Source organism: Zalophus californianus, chromosome 12, assembly GCF_009762305.2.
Source record: "Zalophus californianus isolate mZalCal1 chromosome 12, mZalCal1.pri.v2, whole genome shotgun sequence".
Taxonomy (NCBI): domain Eukaryota; kingdom Metazoa; phylum Chordata; class Mammalia; order Carnivora; family Otariidae; genus Zalophus; species Zalophus californianus.
In genome coordinates, this window is record NC_045606.1 from 4,303,865 (window position 1) to 4,319,571 (window position 15,707).

General features: G+C 50.8%; 1 protein-coding gene across 12 annotated transcripts in view; it reads left to right on the top strand.

Annotated features, from left to right (window-relative positions):
- IKZF1 (IKAROS family zinc finger 1) overlaps window positions 1-15,707 on the top strand; it is a 103,225-nt gene that overhangs the window by 53,764 nt on the left and 33,754 nt on the right. For 7 of the 12 annotated variants that reach the window (XM_027573846.2, XM_027573851.2, XM_027573850.2 and 4 more), the window contains exon 4: window positions 14,443-14,703. The exons of 4 other annotated variants lie outside the window; for them this stretch is intronic. In XM_027573846.2, the coding sequence (XP_027429647.1) occupies window positions 14,443-14,703 (261 nt within the window). Of the gene's footprint in view, window positions 1-7,000; window positions 7,061-8,502; window positions 8,738-14,442; window positions 14,704-15,707 lie in introns of those variants that run through there. One more of the 12 variants, XM_027573856.2, reaches the window with a different exon arrangement.

Sequence of the window (15,707 nt, forward strand, 5' to 3'; positions counted from 1 at the left end):
CCCACGCGGCGGACTCCTGGCTTCGCGGCCCACGCGGCGGAGGCCTAGGCGGCTGGCGAGCTGCGCGTCCCGCGTCCCTCGCTCTCGGGGTTGGGAGTGAGCCCTGCCCTGTGCGCAGGCGGAGCACGGCGCTGTCCCTGCCCTTGCGGGGCCTGCTGGCCACGTGGCCCTGCATCCACGGCCCACCGCCGCCGACACACCTGGGCGGCCACCCCTGCCCACTGGCATAGTCGCTTTGTGGAATGTCCCTCCCTTACTGTGCGGGCCCGTGGGCCTCAGCACAAACGTCCCTCCCTGGGATGAGATGTGCAATGGAGGAAGACATTCACGTTGTCGCTTCTGCCCAGGGCTCGTCCTCCCTTGACGCCAGACGGGACCTCGCGTTGTCTCGTCACTGTTTCTCCAGCCAGCTGCATTTCCCCAGGCCTGATTCGGTGCCTGAAAATATCCCTTCTCGCTTTTTAAAGCTTGGATTAAGCTCTGTCACTCTGTTTTTATTATTTATTTTAGTTTTATTTCCCATGTTCTCCCTCGCATGATTTCTTTAGATGTACAGTCGTTTGGAGGTGAATTTCTGAAAATCTCATCTTGCTACTTTTGTACACTTGTGATCTTTAGCACAGGCAGATGTTATTTTACCCCCCCCAACACACACACACACAAAGGTACTTTTTCATTAAAAAAATGAAAGAGCAAGAAGGACATAACAGTCAGAAACTAAGCCTCACCCTGTTCTTTAATCTGTGGGATGTCTCACCCCCAAGTTGTGATGAACTGTGTCTTGGGGAGGGGGTTGGTGACAGGAGGCCACAAATGACACCAAATGACCACAAATGACTTTCAAGGATAATCCCATAAATAGAATCATCATTTTTGAACCTGCTTTTTTCTTACTTGTACCCTTCAGAAGGAAACTCTTCTTCACGTACTGTTTTTCCCTTTCTAAATTACAGGTCTGCGCATCAGAGCTTTTGCTCTGCCCCTTAGTTCACTGTGAGACATGACAGGTGTATCAATAAAACATAAACAAAAATAGGATAGGTGCCCAGCTGTGCTGCATCGAGAGAGAGAGAGAGAGGTTCAGAACCGGGTTTTCATCTGTTCCCTGGGCTCTCAGTTAGCTTTGCGCCCTGTCTGCTCTGGAAGGCAGATCTGACAGCTGGAGTTTAAAGTAAAGCAAAGTTGACTTTAGCCATCTTTGTCCGGGCCCAGTCCAAGCAACCAAAATTGTCCCATGACCTTGGCCGTTTGCCTGAAACACCATCTGCATAATTCTCAAATGGAGAGGAGCACCAAGCAGGAGCATTCGGGGCCAGAGGGAAGCCTGCATGGACCCAGGGGGTCACGGTGCCAACAGCAGTTTCCCTGAGGACATGTGTCTTTGCTTGTTACAGCCAGCGATCCCACAAAGCATTCTCTCTGTTTCTTCTCCCATTTAGAAAACTCGGTTAATGTTAGTGGGCTGTAGCTGATCCCATAGGCCCTGAGTCTTCGTTGACAAGATGGGTGTTTATCTGCCTGTGCTTTTCCACTAAGAAAAAAAGCTTCAGCATGCCGAAGGCCTGAGTCTTCACATAAACCTGACGAGGATAGATGTGATTATTCTCACTTGGTGGGGCGGGAAACTGAGGCTCAGTGCAGGTGGCCCTGGACCACTCAGTCCACACAGCTGATGGGAGGTAGAGCCGAATGCCAAACGCACCTCTGACCCAAAACCTGCTCTGCACCCCGCTATCTAGAAGCTGCCCCTGCCTTCCCATAAGGGGACGAGACACAGGCCAGGGGACACGTCCAAACTGAAAGCCAGTCCATGTGTGCTCAGTGTATACACACTGCAGTCAAGTCCAGCCCTGAGCAGAAACCAGCAAGAGCGATTCTCCCTGTTTCCTAACTGGCTCCGGATGCCCCCAGTTTCTTGGGACCCTCACTCTCCACCGACGTAGGAAATTAAAGTGCTTTCTGCTGCATATTTTGCAACTTCTCATTGGATGTGAATGAACGTCTGAAAATGTTCAGATCTGATAGTTGTCTTCAGAAAGTAGTAGTAAAGGCTGTTGACTCAGCAGTTCTATCCTGAGCACCTTGCATGTTCTAGGCAATGTGCGGGAGGAGAGGAACGGGGGAAGAGGGAAGCCAATACGTGTAACCTCTTCATCTGAGCACAGAATTGGGCTCTGGACCACGTCAAGTCCAGAACTGGGCATGTGCCCCGAGGATTCTGGGCTGGAGCTGGCCTGAGAGAGAGCCAGCTTTGGGGTGGGCGTCAAGAGGATGGGAGGGGGGAGGGGTGACAGCCAGCCCTGTGGAGGGTGGGGGTGGACAGGGCTCCAGGAGGGGACCACGTTCCTGTGGTGGAGGAGGCATAGTTAGGAAATAAGGATCTGCACAGCTGAATGAAACGTGCAGGGCATCCACAAGTAAGGTGCAGTTGGTGAGTTTGCTTTTTCTTACATTTTTCCATAAGGCTCATGCACTTGATTATCTGAGCGGCATGGCTTGCTGAGAGAGTCACCGTCCTTGTGGACCAGTCCTGGAGGGACTCAGACCCAGGTCTTGGGATTTGGGGCTCGCAGTAAGAGTGCCAGCCAGTGGGAACTTTGGGAGTGGATGTGGGCTGAGGAAGGCAGCCTTTGGCATGACCATCTTAGGGCAGCGGGTAAGATCAATAATGAAGGGGAGCCCGAAGGCAAGGTCCACAGGATGCATCTCCACCATCGTGCCGGGGGGGAGGGGGGTTGGTGGCCAGGAAGCACTGGCAGGATGTGGCACAGGCCAAGGCAGCCTCGGCTGGGTGGTGCTGCTGGGGAGTGATGTGACTGGGAAGCAGGAAGCTCAAGAAGATCTGCAGGATCAGAGGTAGGCGGTGGGAGTCCAGGGTGCAGGGGGGACCCATGTGCGTTCGAGCTCTGGGAATCCAGACAGGAGTGCCATTGGCACAGGTGGGGTGGAGGAAAGATAGCTGGGTCTGGAGAAAGAGCTTGAGTTCAGATTTGGGGGAGCTGGGTGGTGACAGGGCCCGGGTGAGTTCCCACGGCCAGGAAGCCCTGGCATACGTCCACTGCCTCTTTTTACAGACATTTTGGGCGCCCCTCAGGGCGTGGCGTTTGGCTGGGGCCATGCAGGGTGCAGGGCTGAGTGAGACACCGTAACCTGTATGCCAGGGCCCCCGAAAGCCTGAAAAGGAGGTGGGATGAGAAGCTCAGTGTGTCCTGGAAGGAGCAGCTTGGGACCAACTCAGTGTAGGTATGAGACCTCACACCAGCACTCCCCGGCTCTGTGTCTGTAGCGCAGCCTCCTCTTCAGTGAGGCTGGAACATCAGTGCCTCCCTGAAATGAGCCGTCAGGAGACGTTAGCTAGCGCTCTCTCTCCTAGGCAGAACCCGGAGCTCCCCAACGTCGAGGACGGGTTAAGAACAAATACCCATCCCAGGAATGTGTAGGTATGGAAGAATTCCACGAGAGTCCGGATGTGCAGGTTAACTCACTCCCGAGCAGGAGTGCAGCCATGGTGTTTTGGCTCTGGCGAGGGTCACCTGTCCTGTTCTTGGCCTCTCCTTACCATCCCAATCGGGGGACCCTGTCGCTGGTGCATGGGCAGGGGTAGGCTGCCAATCGTGAAATGCCAGACCTGTACGCCTTGCAAAGGTCACTGCAAACCATACTAACTCAAGTTAATAGGACACGAATGATCTGACCGTGCCCAACAGGCTACTATGATTTGAAGAATATGTATAAAAGTCAGACCCCAGCGTATTTCTGACTTCTCCTGAATACGAATCTATACGTGTTGACTCTCCCCAGAAAATCGTCAGGGTCCTTCTTTGACTTGAAAGAGAGACAGACTTCCTCCTCCTGTTTTGAAAATCTCAGGTCTGTTTTCGTGTCTCCCTAAGGGTGACAACAGCATGAGAGATTCACATGCATGACAGAATGCAAACTGGCAAGTGCGGTTTGTGGGCATTTCATCTTTTTTCCAGAATGTTCGTCAAAGTAGTAGTCTGAATAGAACTTAGAACCTGAGCCACTGACAGCATTTTCTTTGAAAATATTTGTGACAATGTGGTAAATAAAAATTCCACCAAATGAACTAAATTTGGTCTTGAGAAGAAGAATGCATTTCATGACATTCAGAAAACTTAAGATACATTGAATCTTCTTCTTGTCTGTACCCTTTTGAAAACAATGGGCTAAAATTTGGGGTGGGATTTATTAGAGAATGGAACACACGCCTGAACGCCCCTCATGGAAGCCTCACTTCCCTGCTCCCACAGGTCGGCGTCTAGCCCCAGCGAGAGGAGCTGCTTTGCTTCGAGTCTCAGGCTTACGGGCAGGATTAGGCTAAGGGAAGGCACAGGTCTATACCTGCAAACCTCTCCACACATGAGTGAGAAGAAGGGTTTTGTGGCCCACCTGAGGGCTCACCAGAAGCATGTGAGCACCGTCAGACTGCTTGAGCCCCTGACCAGCTGTCTCAGGGAGAGACAGGGACTTGGGAGACACTGTGCACGCTCACCCGGTGTCCCAGAGGGCCCAGGTGAGCTGGGGTGGGGATAGCTGCGTGGAGGGCAGAGCCAGTGGGGACACACTTTCTGAATTGATGGTGGCCAAATCGTTTCATCTTGCGGGGGACTATTGGTAAATGCGCCGTGGCCCCCGTGTGTGGGGGAGCGTGTGTGTGCTTGCACACCTAAGTGTGTGTGTGTGTGCGTAGCTGGACTAACACCCCTCCTGACACCTTTCGAGCCACATGACAGAGAAAACAGCTCCTCGAAGGCCCTTCCTGCACGGGAGAATGTGTGTTTGGAACTAACATGTTACGCACGAATGTAATGTGTTAGTTAGATATAGTCTCAGATTTGCACCTTCCCATGGTAACCACCCGGAGGACAAACTCCAGAACTTCCGTGGAGTCCCGGTCTCCACCCTGGTAAACTGGTGGTAGTTCCTGCCTCGTGGGGCCATGGCGAAGATTGAAGGCAGCTTATGGAAGGTTCTTTGCAAGTACCTGGCATTTACAAAACTCCCTGTGAACGCCCTCCGTGAGGGGTAGACCAGACAGGCAGACCTGGGCAGGGCAGGACCCCAGAACTGGACAGGACAGAAGCAGACAGAACGGGACGGAACAGGTTAGGGTGAGTTTCCCGTTTTCCTGTTGTGCATAATTGCCGTCCACAGGAATGCCACGTTCTTCTTCCGGACTGAGAAGTTGGTCGTGCACGAACGTGTGTGGTGCATCACCAAGAGTGAATTCCTAACGGCTCAGCTTCCTTACGGGGAAGTAGAACAACTCTATAGCAATAGCCGTGTTTGGTTTTTTAAGCTTTTTGCCCATTTTAGGGAATCAAAGATGAAGGACAAAACTCAAAAACTTTGAATTACAATAGGCAAGGAATGGATTCTCTTGAAAAGGATGAACATTTAATGTCTAATGAGGTACCGCGATGGTGTTCTGTATTTCAGGGCTTACACTTGGATGACCCAAGCCCTATGCAAGTCTACATTTTCCACTATCAGACAGTTTGTATTTAGCGTACCTTTCAAAATCCCTTTGCTCCTGTACCCGTAAGTTACTGGTGACCGTGAACACCTCTCGTCACCATGTTCGTCACGATGCACACAGACTGTGGCCTGCGGAGCTGAGGGGGTACCCAGGGCCATCTGAGCAGCATCTCAGGGTGTGTGGCAGTGTCTGATTAAACATTTAATCAGAGTCTTAGATCGCGGATTGTAATGCCCCCGTTTTTAAAAGGTAAGACTCTGCCTTTTCTCCCATCATCTGAGATGCGCGCACTCTCGTGCACAGAGAGACTGGGGTTGGAGCTCAGTGCAAAGGTCACTGTAAAATTGGCATCATTTTGCTGGCCGGCTGCCGACATTGAGCACAGGTGCACCCGGGCAAGCCGCCGCTGACCTGCCTGTTTGATGGGACACACGATAGTAACCGTCTCTGTTAGATTCAGACTGTCAAGAGACACTGTAAGGAAGACTGAGGGTTTGTTGGGAAATAATTAAGGTGGTCACTTCAACGAACAGCGTTGCCCATTATCCCAATATTCTAACAAATATTTCCTGGGAAAACCAGGAGGGTCTGTGGTCAGGTAAATTTGGAAGCTAGAACAGTTTCAGCAAGGTTCAGTGAGTGTCTTTCCTGCAGGACACCGTGGGGTCTTTCCTCTGTTAATTCAGTGGGTGATCCAACAAGTTTAATTTAGCAGCTGCGCTGTGCTCGCAACTCCAATAGACGTTAGGATGCCACCGTTGGAGAGAAAACCGTGTGTGTGTGTGCGTGCGCACGCACACATCTGCATCGTGCTCTGTGTGTGCACGTGGGTGGTATCTACTAAGCCTTCAGACACAGACACAGGGTGGGAAGCTCTGACCTATAAAGACAGATCAAAAACTTGAAGATTTGAGGCGCTGATAACATTTATGAAAGCAGCTAATAAGGAATACCTACAGAAATTGATAGCTCTTTTTGAGGTAGGGGAAAATACTAATTTTCCCCACTCAGTGGGTCATGTGAACATTTCTAATTTTCTGTGAACACTTTCTAAGAAATGTTGAAAAGGTGAATGAAGAACATTTGCTATGCATTCAGCCCGATAAGAAACACATGGCTTTTGTGAAGATATGTGCTCTCCCGGGACAACCTCTGCCTCGATGCTCAGATCTGGGGTCCGTGTGTACCACTTCTGCTGAAAAGTTCCTCATGGTTCTAGAATGTGTTCTTGGTTACGACCCCCAAGGTGCTTAGCACAGCAGGGGTTGTAGATAATGTACCAGGAGCTCTGACCCCTGGATGTCACAGTCCTGTTTCTGAGCATCACTGGGTTACCTTTCAGTTGCCTGTATGAAGGCTGAGAGTAGCTGATTAGTAGCTAACAAATGATTTTGAGCAGTAATACTTCTTTTTTAAAAAGAGTAACCTTTCTTTTAAACATTTGCTGTGCCTCATGAACACTATCAAAAGCCAGCTTTCTTTTCTCCTTCTTTATTGCAGTTGTATATGGGGCCGATGGCTTTAGGGATTTTCATGCACTAATTCCCAAATCTTTCTCTCGTAAGTATATGCCTTGCTTCTAGAAAACAGAAACATGTATTCATTTCATACTCAGTTTCCATAGTGTAAATGCATGATTCTTCATCTCCCGCCTTCGTACTTGAAAAAAAATGAGGTAAATATTGCCCATCCTGTTCATTACACATCTACCATCTGGGGCATCACTGATACAATAAAGTGCGTATGTAACATTTCAGACCATTGGAAGATTAGACTGTGGAACATGCCTTTTGGTGGAGTAATAGGGGTAGAAGTAACACCAGCATTGAATTGTTACTCTACTAATGTTGGTCAACAGTTCTGCCATTAATGTGAGGAGTATCTCCCTTCGAGTGAGTAGGATGATAAAATGGCCAGACTTCCTGTCACCATGAGACAGACCAACGTGTGTGCATGATGACTTTTACAAATTTGTGGGACAGGAGGAAGAGACAGACTCTCCCTCTGTTGCTCTGAAGTATTAATTTCAGAACCGAGAAGAGAAACATCGCAGGGCTTTGGGACCGTTAGTCTGCGGTGCGGTGCCTCACTGCCCAAGCAGACACACTGAGTGCTTTTTGTGCTCAGGACAGTCCTGATCTGAGCTGTTAAACCAAAAGCAGATGTTAATTTCATTTTTAGGTATTGAGAGATGATAAACCATAGATAGATCAGGGCAGCACCTTTGAAGGAGTATTTTAAGGAATGGAGTGTGCTTTTTAAAATGCTTTAAAATATTTAAAGTAGCACAAATTGGTCATCCCCTTAGGACCAAAGCCTTCAGAGCCTGCATTAGTAAATTCTCTCCTGTTGTAAAGCAACCTCAGCAAACAGGGTGTGCTTGTTAATACTGTAACAGTTATTGATCCAGGCACAATCTGAAAGGTGTCAGTAGTGGTAAAGGTAAGATTCTGACATCCTAGTCATCAAAACTCTGCTATCTAAAGGGTATAGCAACAACCCAGATTGGAAACTGACCACTTTCCCAGGTTATAAAAGTTATCGAGATCTTTCTCTTATCAATCTTCCTTTGATTCAACTTGAAAACAATAGCTTGAGATGTATTTCTGGGAGATATGGATGTATGTATATGTACTTATGTGTGTGTGTGTGTGTGTGTATATATAGATGGGTGTGTGCACTCCTATGATTATAGAAAACATGGAGGTGCTAGGACAGAGAAGTCAAGTTAATTTTGAGATGAACAATCACATTGCTGAAATGTTGAGAAGTCAAATGCATCGAAGAGTAAGAAAAGATGTTCTGAGACGTTTTCACGAAGTCTGAGGGAGGTCTGGGGGCAAGCATATTGTCATGTGCTCATATAAAGATACATGCTACCTGCAGATTTTGTAAGATGGCTGATGCATGTTTTGATATGTGCTTGTCTGTATATTTATGCAAATGATTCACAAGGTACTCGTAACTCTCTCTTTCCTCCCCTCCCCCTCCCCCATCCCCAGACTGTAAATATCCTCCTCCTCCCCCGCACAGATGGCTGATGACCTGGAGGACTTCCCCACCCCAACAGCAACCCAGCTGTTCTGGGCCAACATCGCCACCTGGTGGGCAGGGTGGAGAATTGCCCCACTCGCCTGACCTCACCTCTTTGTTTTCCTGCTTGAAAATTAAAAATATATAACCTGTTTGACCCCCGATACCTTCTCTATCCCAGTTTGTGTTCCCAGTAACCTGAGGAAAATGTAAATGTGCTTGTAAATCATTCCTTTGTCAGACACCTCTGTCCTTGACTTTATTTCATTTAAAGTCCTAAAGTATCAAATAAGGATAAAAATGCGTCTAATCATGCATCTTGACAAGAAAAATACCCCTACATTTTATTGGGGTTTTGGGGGGAGGTTGTTGTTGTCGTTGTTGGCTGTGTAACCCAACACGTGTCTTGAACTCATGGCCCTGAGACCATGACCTAAGCCAAAATCAAGAGTCGGACAGCTAACGGACTAAACCACCCAAGCGTCCCCAAACCCCTATGTTTTAAATGATAAAACTTAGAATGAGTGGTTCTATTAGCTTAAAAATGCTTAAAAGTTCTCCCAAATCTCTTTTAGAGGCAGCACTAAAACATCGACATATTTCGTCTTCATCTCACATTTTAATTATGCTCATTCAGGATCTCTCGTAAATATTTTTATTCCCTCTGCATTTTGCTTGCTAGTCACCGGTTGCAGGGATATTTCTGTCTCCCCCCCCTTTTTTTTTTCATTTAAAATATGGAGCACTTGAGACTCACGTGGCCTAAACTCAGACCAGAGGGACGATTTTGGAACGTCTTCTCCGTGGAAAAGCACAGTGTGAGGACCAAACATTTACGTTACCAGTAAATAGAAAGACACATTCCAGAAGGGCAAGGAAAACAGGGAGGAAACACAACCCATTTGTCAGGTGGGGACTGGCAGGGCACGTTATATCTATGCATTAAAACATTTTAATCATTCATGAGTACGTGCAGTGCTTGGCGGCACGCAGAGGCCTCCTGGCCCCGTTGACCCTGAGTTCCCTGGATTCTCCAGACTGTTCAGTGCTGAACTTGTGTATGAGCTGAGGTCCACCTTGCCTTCTTAAGGGTCTTGGGTCTCTCTTAGGTCTGCTGTGTCACTAATAACATAGAAGGCCTCTAAATTATGTAACAATAATATTTTAATTTTTCCTAATGTAAGGCAGCATCTGAGAAGGAAAGTAGCTTTGACTCCAGATTTGAAGACATCCCCTCTTAATATAAGCCACGTTTATTAAATAATAAAATCAGGCCCCTGTCCATGTGCTCTCGGGAAGAGCTACAGGGTTAGACCTAAGCCAGAGCGTTCTGGGGTAAAGAAGTGCGTGAGTCTTACGTCATATTCTATATTTGATCAGTTCGATTCAGTGCCATACTGAGTTCGACATTTTTCTAAGGGGGGGGGTGGGATGGAGTTGCAAAATATTTATAAGTGTAATTCCCACATCGAGGGAGAGTCTGGCGTTTCACTGACACCATAGTGCACCTAAGCAGTTCCGGCTCCAAGAAAATGGGGCAGAAGAGTGGTTTAGGAGTCCGGGGAAGGGACGGCCAGTCAACACGAGCCCCGGTGAGCTCAGAGACATCATCCGAGGGGTGGACTAAAGCACAATAAACACAAACGAGGGGAGACCCTCTGTTTCATGGAAGTGACTGGTCGGGTCGACCTGTGTCATTCAAGGGACACCAGTGATGAGGACCTGTCCTGCCCCGTTCGACTTTTCTCAAGGGAGTAGAGTAGGAACCTTGCACCCTCCCCTGGCTGGGCTCCCAGCCAACAGGTGGACAGCTTAAATCAATGCCAGTCACCTGTCCTGTGAACTCTTCATTAGGTGAAGCAACCCCCGGAGACTTTGACTTCTGCGGGGTTGGGAAATGCAAAAATAATGGGCCCACAAACTCAGCAGTCAGACAGGCCTCCCGAGTCCTCCGTCACCCTTGTACATGGAGATGCAGGAGGAGGTGATCCACCCAAGTGTCCCCTCTGCTCCATGAGCTAGAGGCCGCCTGCCCAGCCGCAAAAGGAGCCCGCCACCCGGGCGCCACCTCCAAGCCGCGCTGTGCCCGGGCCGCCCAGGCTGCCCGCTCTCCTGTTGCTTCCAGCCTCTTGGCCCTGCAAGTTATTTCTCCGAGCTGGCCCAGCCCCGTGGACGCCCCCAGTGTGTTCAGCCCCCACTGACTTCCTTCCTTCTGACCCCTTCAGGCTGGGCTTGTCCTTTTAACGGAGGCACACGGCCGGGCCCGGGGCAGGGACTCCAGATCTCACCCCGTGCAGGACCCCAAGACTGCATCTTCTGTTTCTCCTTTTTCCAGCCACGTCACTAATTGAGCCCAAACCCCCAAAACCTTTTTCACACTTAGACAAGTGGGGCCGACACCTCCCCCACTCCTGAGTTTGTGTTTCTATAAAAGGTGTTTTTTAACTTAAGGGGACTTGACATTTATGTCCCTTAGATCACAGTTTTGGAGACTGGTATGTTTGTGACTTATTACGATAGGTTCGTACCCTGAACCCCTGAAAATAATAACCCTTGGCCTGTGTTCTCCTCGTAGCCAGAGGGGACACCCCTTTTCCAGGGACGCCCTCCTCGGAGGGCAGGAGCCCGTCCATCTCTTCTGTGTGGCCAACACCCACTTTGCATTTGTCCGCAGAGATAGGAATGCTTTAGGGGGTCTGCTGGAGGTTCTCCCTCTCCCTCTGCCCCTCCCACCGCTCTCTCTCCAAAAAAAAAAAATAAGTCTTTAAAAAACAGAGAGATAGGAATGCGTTTTGCCCATATTTAGAGAACTGTCGCTCGTGCTTGACTCTGGCGTGCCCGTGGGGACCGTGTTGCCTACTGTGATCTCCCGGCCCTCTCCCGGCCCCTCCCTGTCATCCTTTCTCCCTTGGTCCCTGCAGACCTTTCCTGTCCTAAGGTGGCCTGGAATCTGTCCCCGAGGTGCTACCCAGCTCCCAGCCCTAAAACTCTCTGCATCTGCCACCTGGCTCTGACCTGGAACGTGGGTGGCGTCTGCTTCCAAGGGCCCCTGTCACGCTCCCGCCCGTCACGGTCGCCCAACCTGGCCCTCCGGTGACCTGGGATGCTGTCTGAGCCCTTTCCTTCAGAGACCCGCAGCATTAAGGCACCCCGAATTCCAGTCTGTGAGCTTTGCCTCCTCCGGCATGGACCATCTCGACCTCAACCCGTACCTGGGGGTCCACAGAATCGTGGGGTCGCTTCTCATAGGCTCTCATGCCTTTTGAGCCTCCTATTTTGGTTCTGTTACAGTTCTTGACTATCACATGACGTCGTAGTAACGAGAAAGCCGGATTATGACAGGAATCGGGTCTGGTTTGAGGACTTCCGTGCTACCTAAGGTGACACCCGGGCCGGGTCGCCCCCCAGGCCACCCTCGCCTCCTTCCTTCCACGCTGCAGGTGGCCTGCTGTGGCCCATGTCACCCAGAAGTTCAGCCCGCTGCTTTCCCACTCTCCTGCCCATCACCAGGAAGGGCCCACACATCCCCAACAAGGCACGCCACACAGCACACCGCAGGGTGAAAGCCATACCTGTCTGCCTTAACCATGTGCAACAAGTGACGGTTTCTGGCGAGGGTCAGTTCTCTCCACGTCCCCACACCTCCCCAGCCACGGGTGCGCAGACCTACACCCCTTGTCTCAGCGCCACTGGCTGAAGAGCCTGCCATGCCAACAACCATGTGCCCTGCTGTGCTCTGGAATGCCCCAGTCTCGTTTGAGAAAAAAACAAGCCACCAGTCGGATGGTTACAAATAATCCCAGGTGAAGGCGTTTAGAAGTCTTTGTAACTGGACGGTCGTGTTTCCAGAGCGTTCTAGCACAGAGCCCGGGGATAATGAGACCCTAGAGAATGAACTTGCACCTGGAAAGGTACAGGGCGTGTACCTGGGAATAAGGGTTCTAGAGCACCCCGAGGTCAGAAAGCCTGACGGCACCCCACCGCCTGGCCTGCCTCACGTCCTGTACTCCCCGTGTCAATGGGACTTGGTCCCTTTCTCGGGCAGCTGGGAGAGGTCAGCAGGGGGCCTCTCTGGGGCGCTCCAGGGTGTCTGGTCTTCAGAATCTAGTAGGAAAGCATGGGTGGGGACTCCCTCTTTCTGGATGTAACATAGGGATCTGTTGAGAGGAGATACTCCCTCCTGGGCTCTGGCCCGTGTTCCAACTCACTGTCCCATTTATTTATTTATTTGCCTCCGCAGAGAGCTAATGGGAAAGTCTTGGCGGGTCAGCAGCTAGGAATGTGGGTGCCAGAGCCAGGCTGTGTGACCTTCGCACATCATTCAACCTCTCTGTGCCTGAGCGTCTTCAACCGTGAAATAGGATGACAGCATGACCTCCCTCAGCAGGTTGCTGTGAGAGCTAAATACCTCAGGGCAAATAAAGTGCTGTGTGCCTAGCACAGAGTCAGTGTCGCAGATGTCATGGGGGTGAGGGGGGCCCCTCCACGGACAGCTATGTGGGGAATGGGCAGCCCCTGTGCTAAGCTGACTCGTCATCCATCTGTCACTGAGTCCCCACAGCGCCCCTGCCTGGCCACTGCGGATCCTTCCAGCCTTGACAGATGTGAAAACCAAGGCACAGAGAAGGTGTGTGACTGGCCCCCGAGATCTCGGCGCTCGTGACGAGTGCAGCTAACGTTCCCAGCCATGAATGTCGATTTCAGAATCTGGGCTCTCGACTTTTATAATCAAAGCGTTGCATAAAATGACCCTGGAGGGTGACTCACTAGGTTGATTACTTAAAACCGTGGTCTCAGACAAGCCTGTACGTCGGAATCCCCTGGAGGGTCTCATGACAACACAGGGCACTGGGTCCACCCCCAGAGCTTCTAGCTCAGCGCGTCTGGGGCAGACCGGAGAATTTGCTCTTCTGACAAGTTCTCAGTTGACGATGATGCTGCTGGTCCAAGGACCAAGCCTGGAGACCCACTGATTGAAAACATCGGTCAGAGATTTCATAGTCAGAACAACTGTCTATGTCACTATTTCTTGTACTTGGCAAAATTCACCTCCCTGCCCTTCTTAATCTATGAGGCCATGAGAGAAGTGATAGCTTTCAGGGTTGTTGTAGTTTGTCCTACTGATTATGGGGTGGGACTCATCAGTTCATCACCGGGCTGTGTTTCAGAACGATGCACATGGAATGTCTCTGATTTCCCTTGCCAACAAAAATATGCAAATGGCAGAAATAACTGCCCTCAGTGTGACTTTAGCGGAATCAGGAATGCAGAGTGAACAGGAGCTGGTGTGTTCCTTAACATCAGCTCCGCGCCCTCACGCGTGGGGCTGGCCCCTCGAGAAGCTAACAAGATCTGTCACCTCCACAAACTCTGCCCATCCGCCCTTCAGCAGCTCGAGACCCTGTAGGAAATCGTAGCTCCACTCCAGGGCACAGGCTCTGTTATCCTGAGGCACTGAAAAGGAATTTGGAGGATCCTGTACCAAAGAAACAAACAGAACTCTTGCGGAAACCCTTCGGGAGTCTGTGGCCAGAAACGGGAACATGTGCTTTTGCTGAGCTTTGTCCCAGGGTGTATTAACCCATGAAACAGGGAAAGGGCGCCTCACGAGGAGGAGAAATTTTTCAGGCTTGATGACCCCTTAGCAGGGATGTCGCCCCAGGCAGGAGGCACGGCACGTGGTCGGTACTCACCTGCCGGCCCGGCCCCGGTTGGCTCCCTGGCACCTGCCGCCGGAGCCCGGCTCGGGGCCGCCGTCCCTGCTGGTACAAGCCGCTGAGAACCTTCTCTGCTTCGATGTGCTGTCTTTTTGCTGCTGTGTCGGGTTTTTTTTGTTTGTTTTTGTTTTTTGTTTTTTGTTTTTTTTTTTTTGTGATGACACTGAGTGGCCCCTGTATTGTGTCTTTCAGCCAGTAATGTTAAAGTAGAGGCTCAGAGTGATGAAGAGAATGCGCGTGCCTGTGAGCTGAATGGGGAAGAATGTGCGGAGGATTTACGAGTGCTTGATGCCACGGGAGAGAAAATGAATGGCTCCCACAGTGGCCAAGGCAACAGAGCTCTGTCGGGAACCGGAGGCATTCGACTTCCTAACGGCAAACTAAAGTGTGATGTCTGTGGGATAATTTGCATCGGCCCCAATGTGCTCATGGTCCACAAGAGAAGCCACACTGGTAAGGCCTGGCGTAGTTCCTCCTTTGGTGGCCTGGGAAGGTCCGTGGGGTGTAGTGGGATGAGAATAATACCCTGTCTCGTAGCATTGGCTCCAAGTCGTAGCAGGGGGGAGCCTTGTTCTTGCCGATCAGCATCGAGAGGGACTTCTAAACACGCACCGGTTCAAACCTAGACTTAAAGCCGCCAGACAGGGACCGTTCACAGCCTCCCCAGTCCTGCCAAGGGCCCCAGGGTCTCGCCGCCCACTAACGAGCGGCAGCTGTGCGGTTAGGGCACCTGTAACTCCAACCGCCCCCCCAAACACAAGACGAAACCAAACAAAAACAGAGCGAGCTGCTGACATGCACTCCTCCTCCAGGTTTCCCCTGAGAAACCATGAGTAAAATGTGCCTTTTTGAAATCCAGGCTCCCAGAGCTCGGTTTTTAGAAACGTGAGTGAGCAGTGGAAAAGCTGTAAAATCCAGTGTATCACCAAGTCCAGCTCAGTTTCAGGCGGCTTCCCCGCCAACAGGTGAGCCTCAGAACAAGACTGCTGATGGCTGCTTAGTTTCCATCTCACACGGGCACAGAATTTCCCATCAGAGCCTCTTTTTTTTTGGAGGCTCTGGAAGCCTCAGAGAAGGAGGTAGCCTGCGTCCAAACAGGAAGGGGCGAGAACAGCGTAGCGTCCCACGGCTGTGCCCAGGCTCACGAGGTGTTCTCACATCGGGGGTGGGGGGACCAGTTCTGTCCCTCCATGTGCTCGGCCGTGGCAAAGGATCAGCCCCATACTCTCCCACCAGCACTGTGGGGTCACCTCGAATGGCCCCAGACAGTCTTCGAGACATGAATGGGGCCCCATAGTACCTGTTACCTGTACGTAGGAGGTGTCCTCCGAATTGAAGAGAACCCTGACTCTTTTGCCCTAAAGGCGTGCAAAATGCAATAAACTCACCACCTATAGTGGTCACTGAAAGTTTAAACGTAAAACGCAGGAACCCCGAGTCGTAGCTGCCTAGGGGCT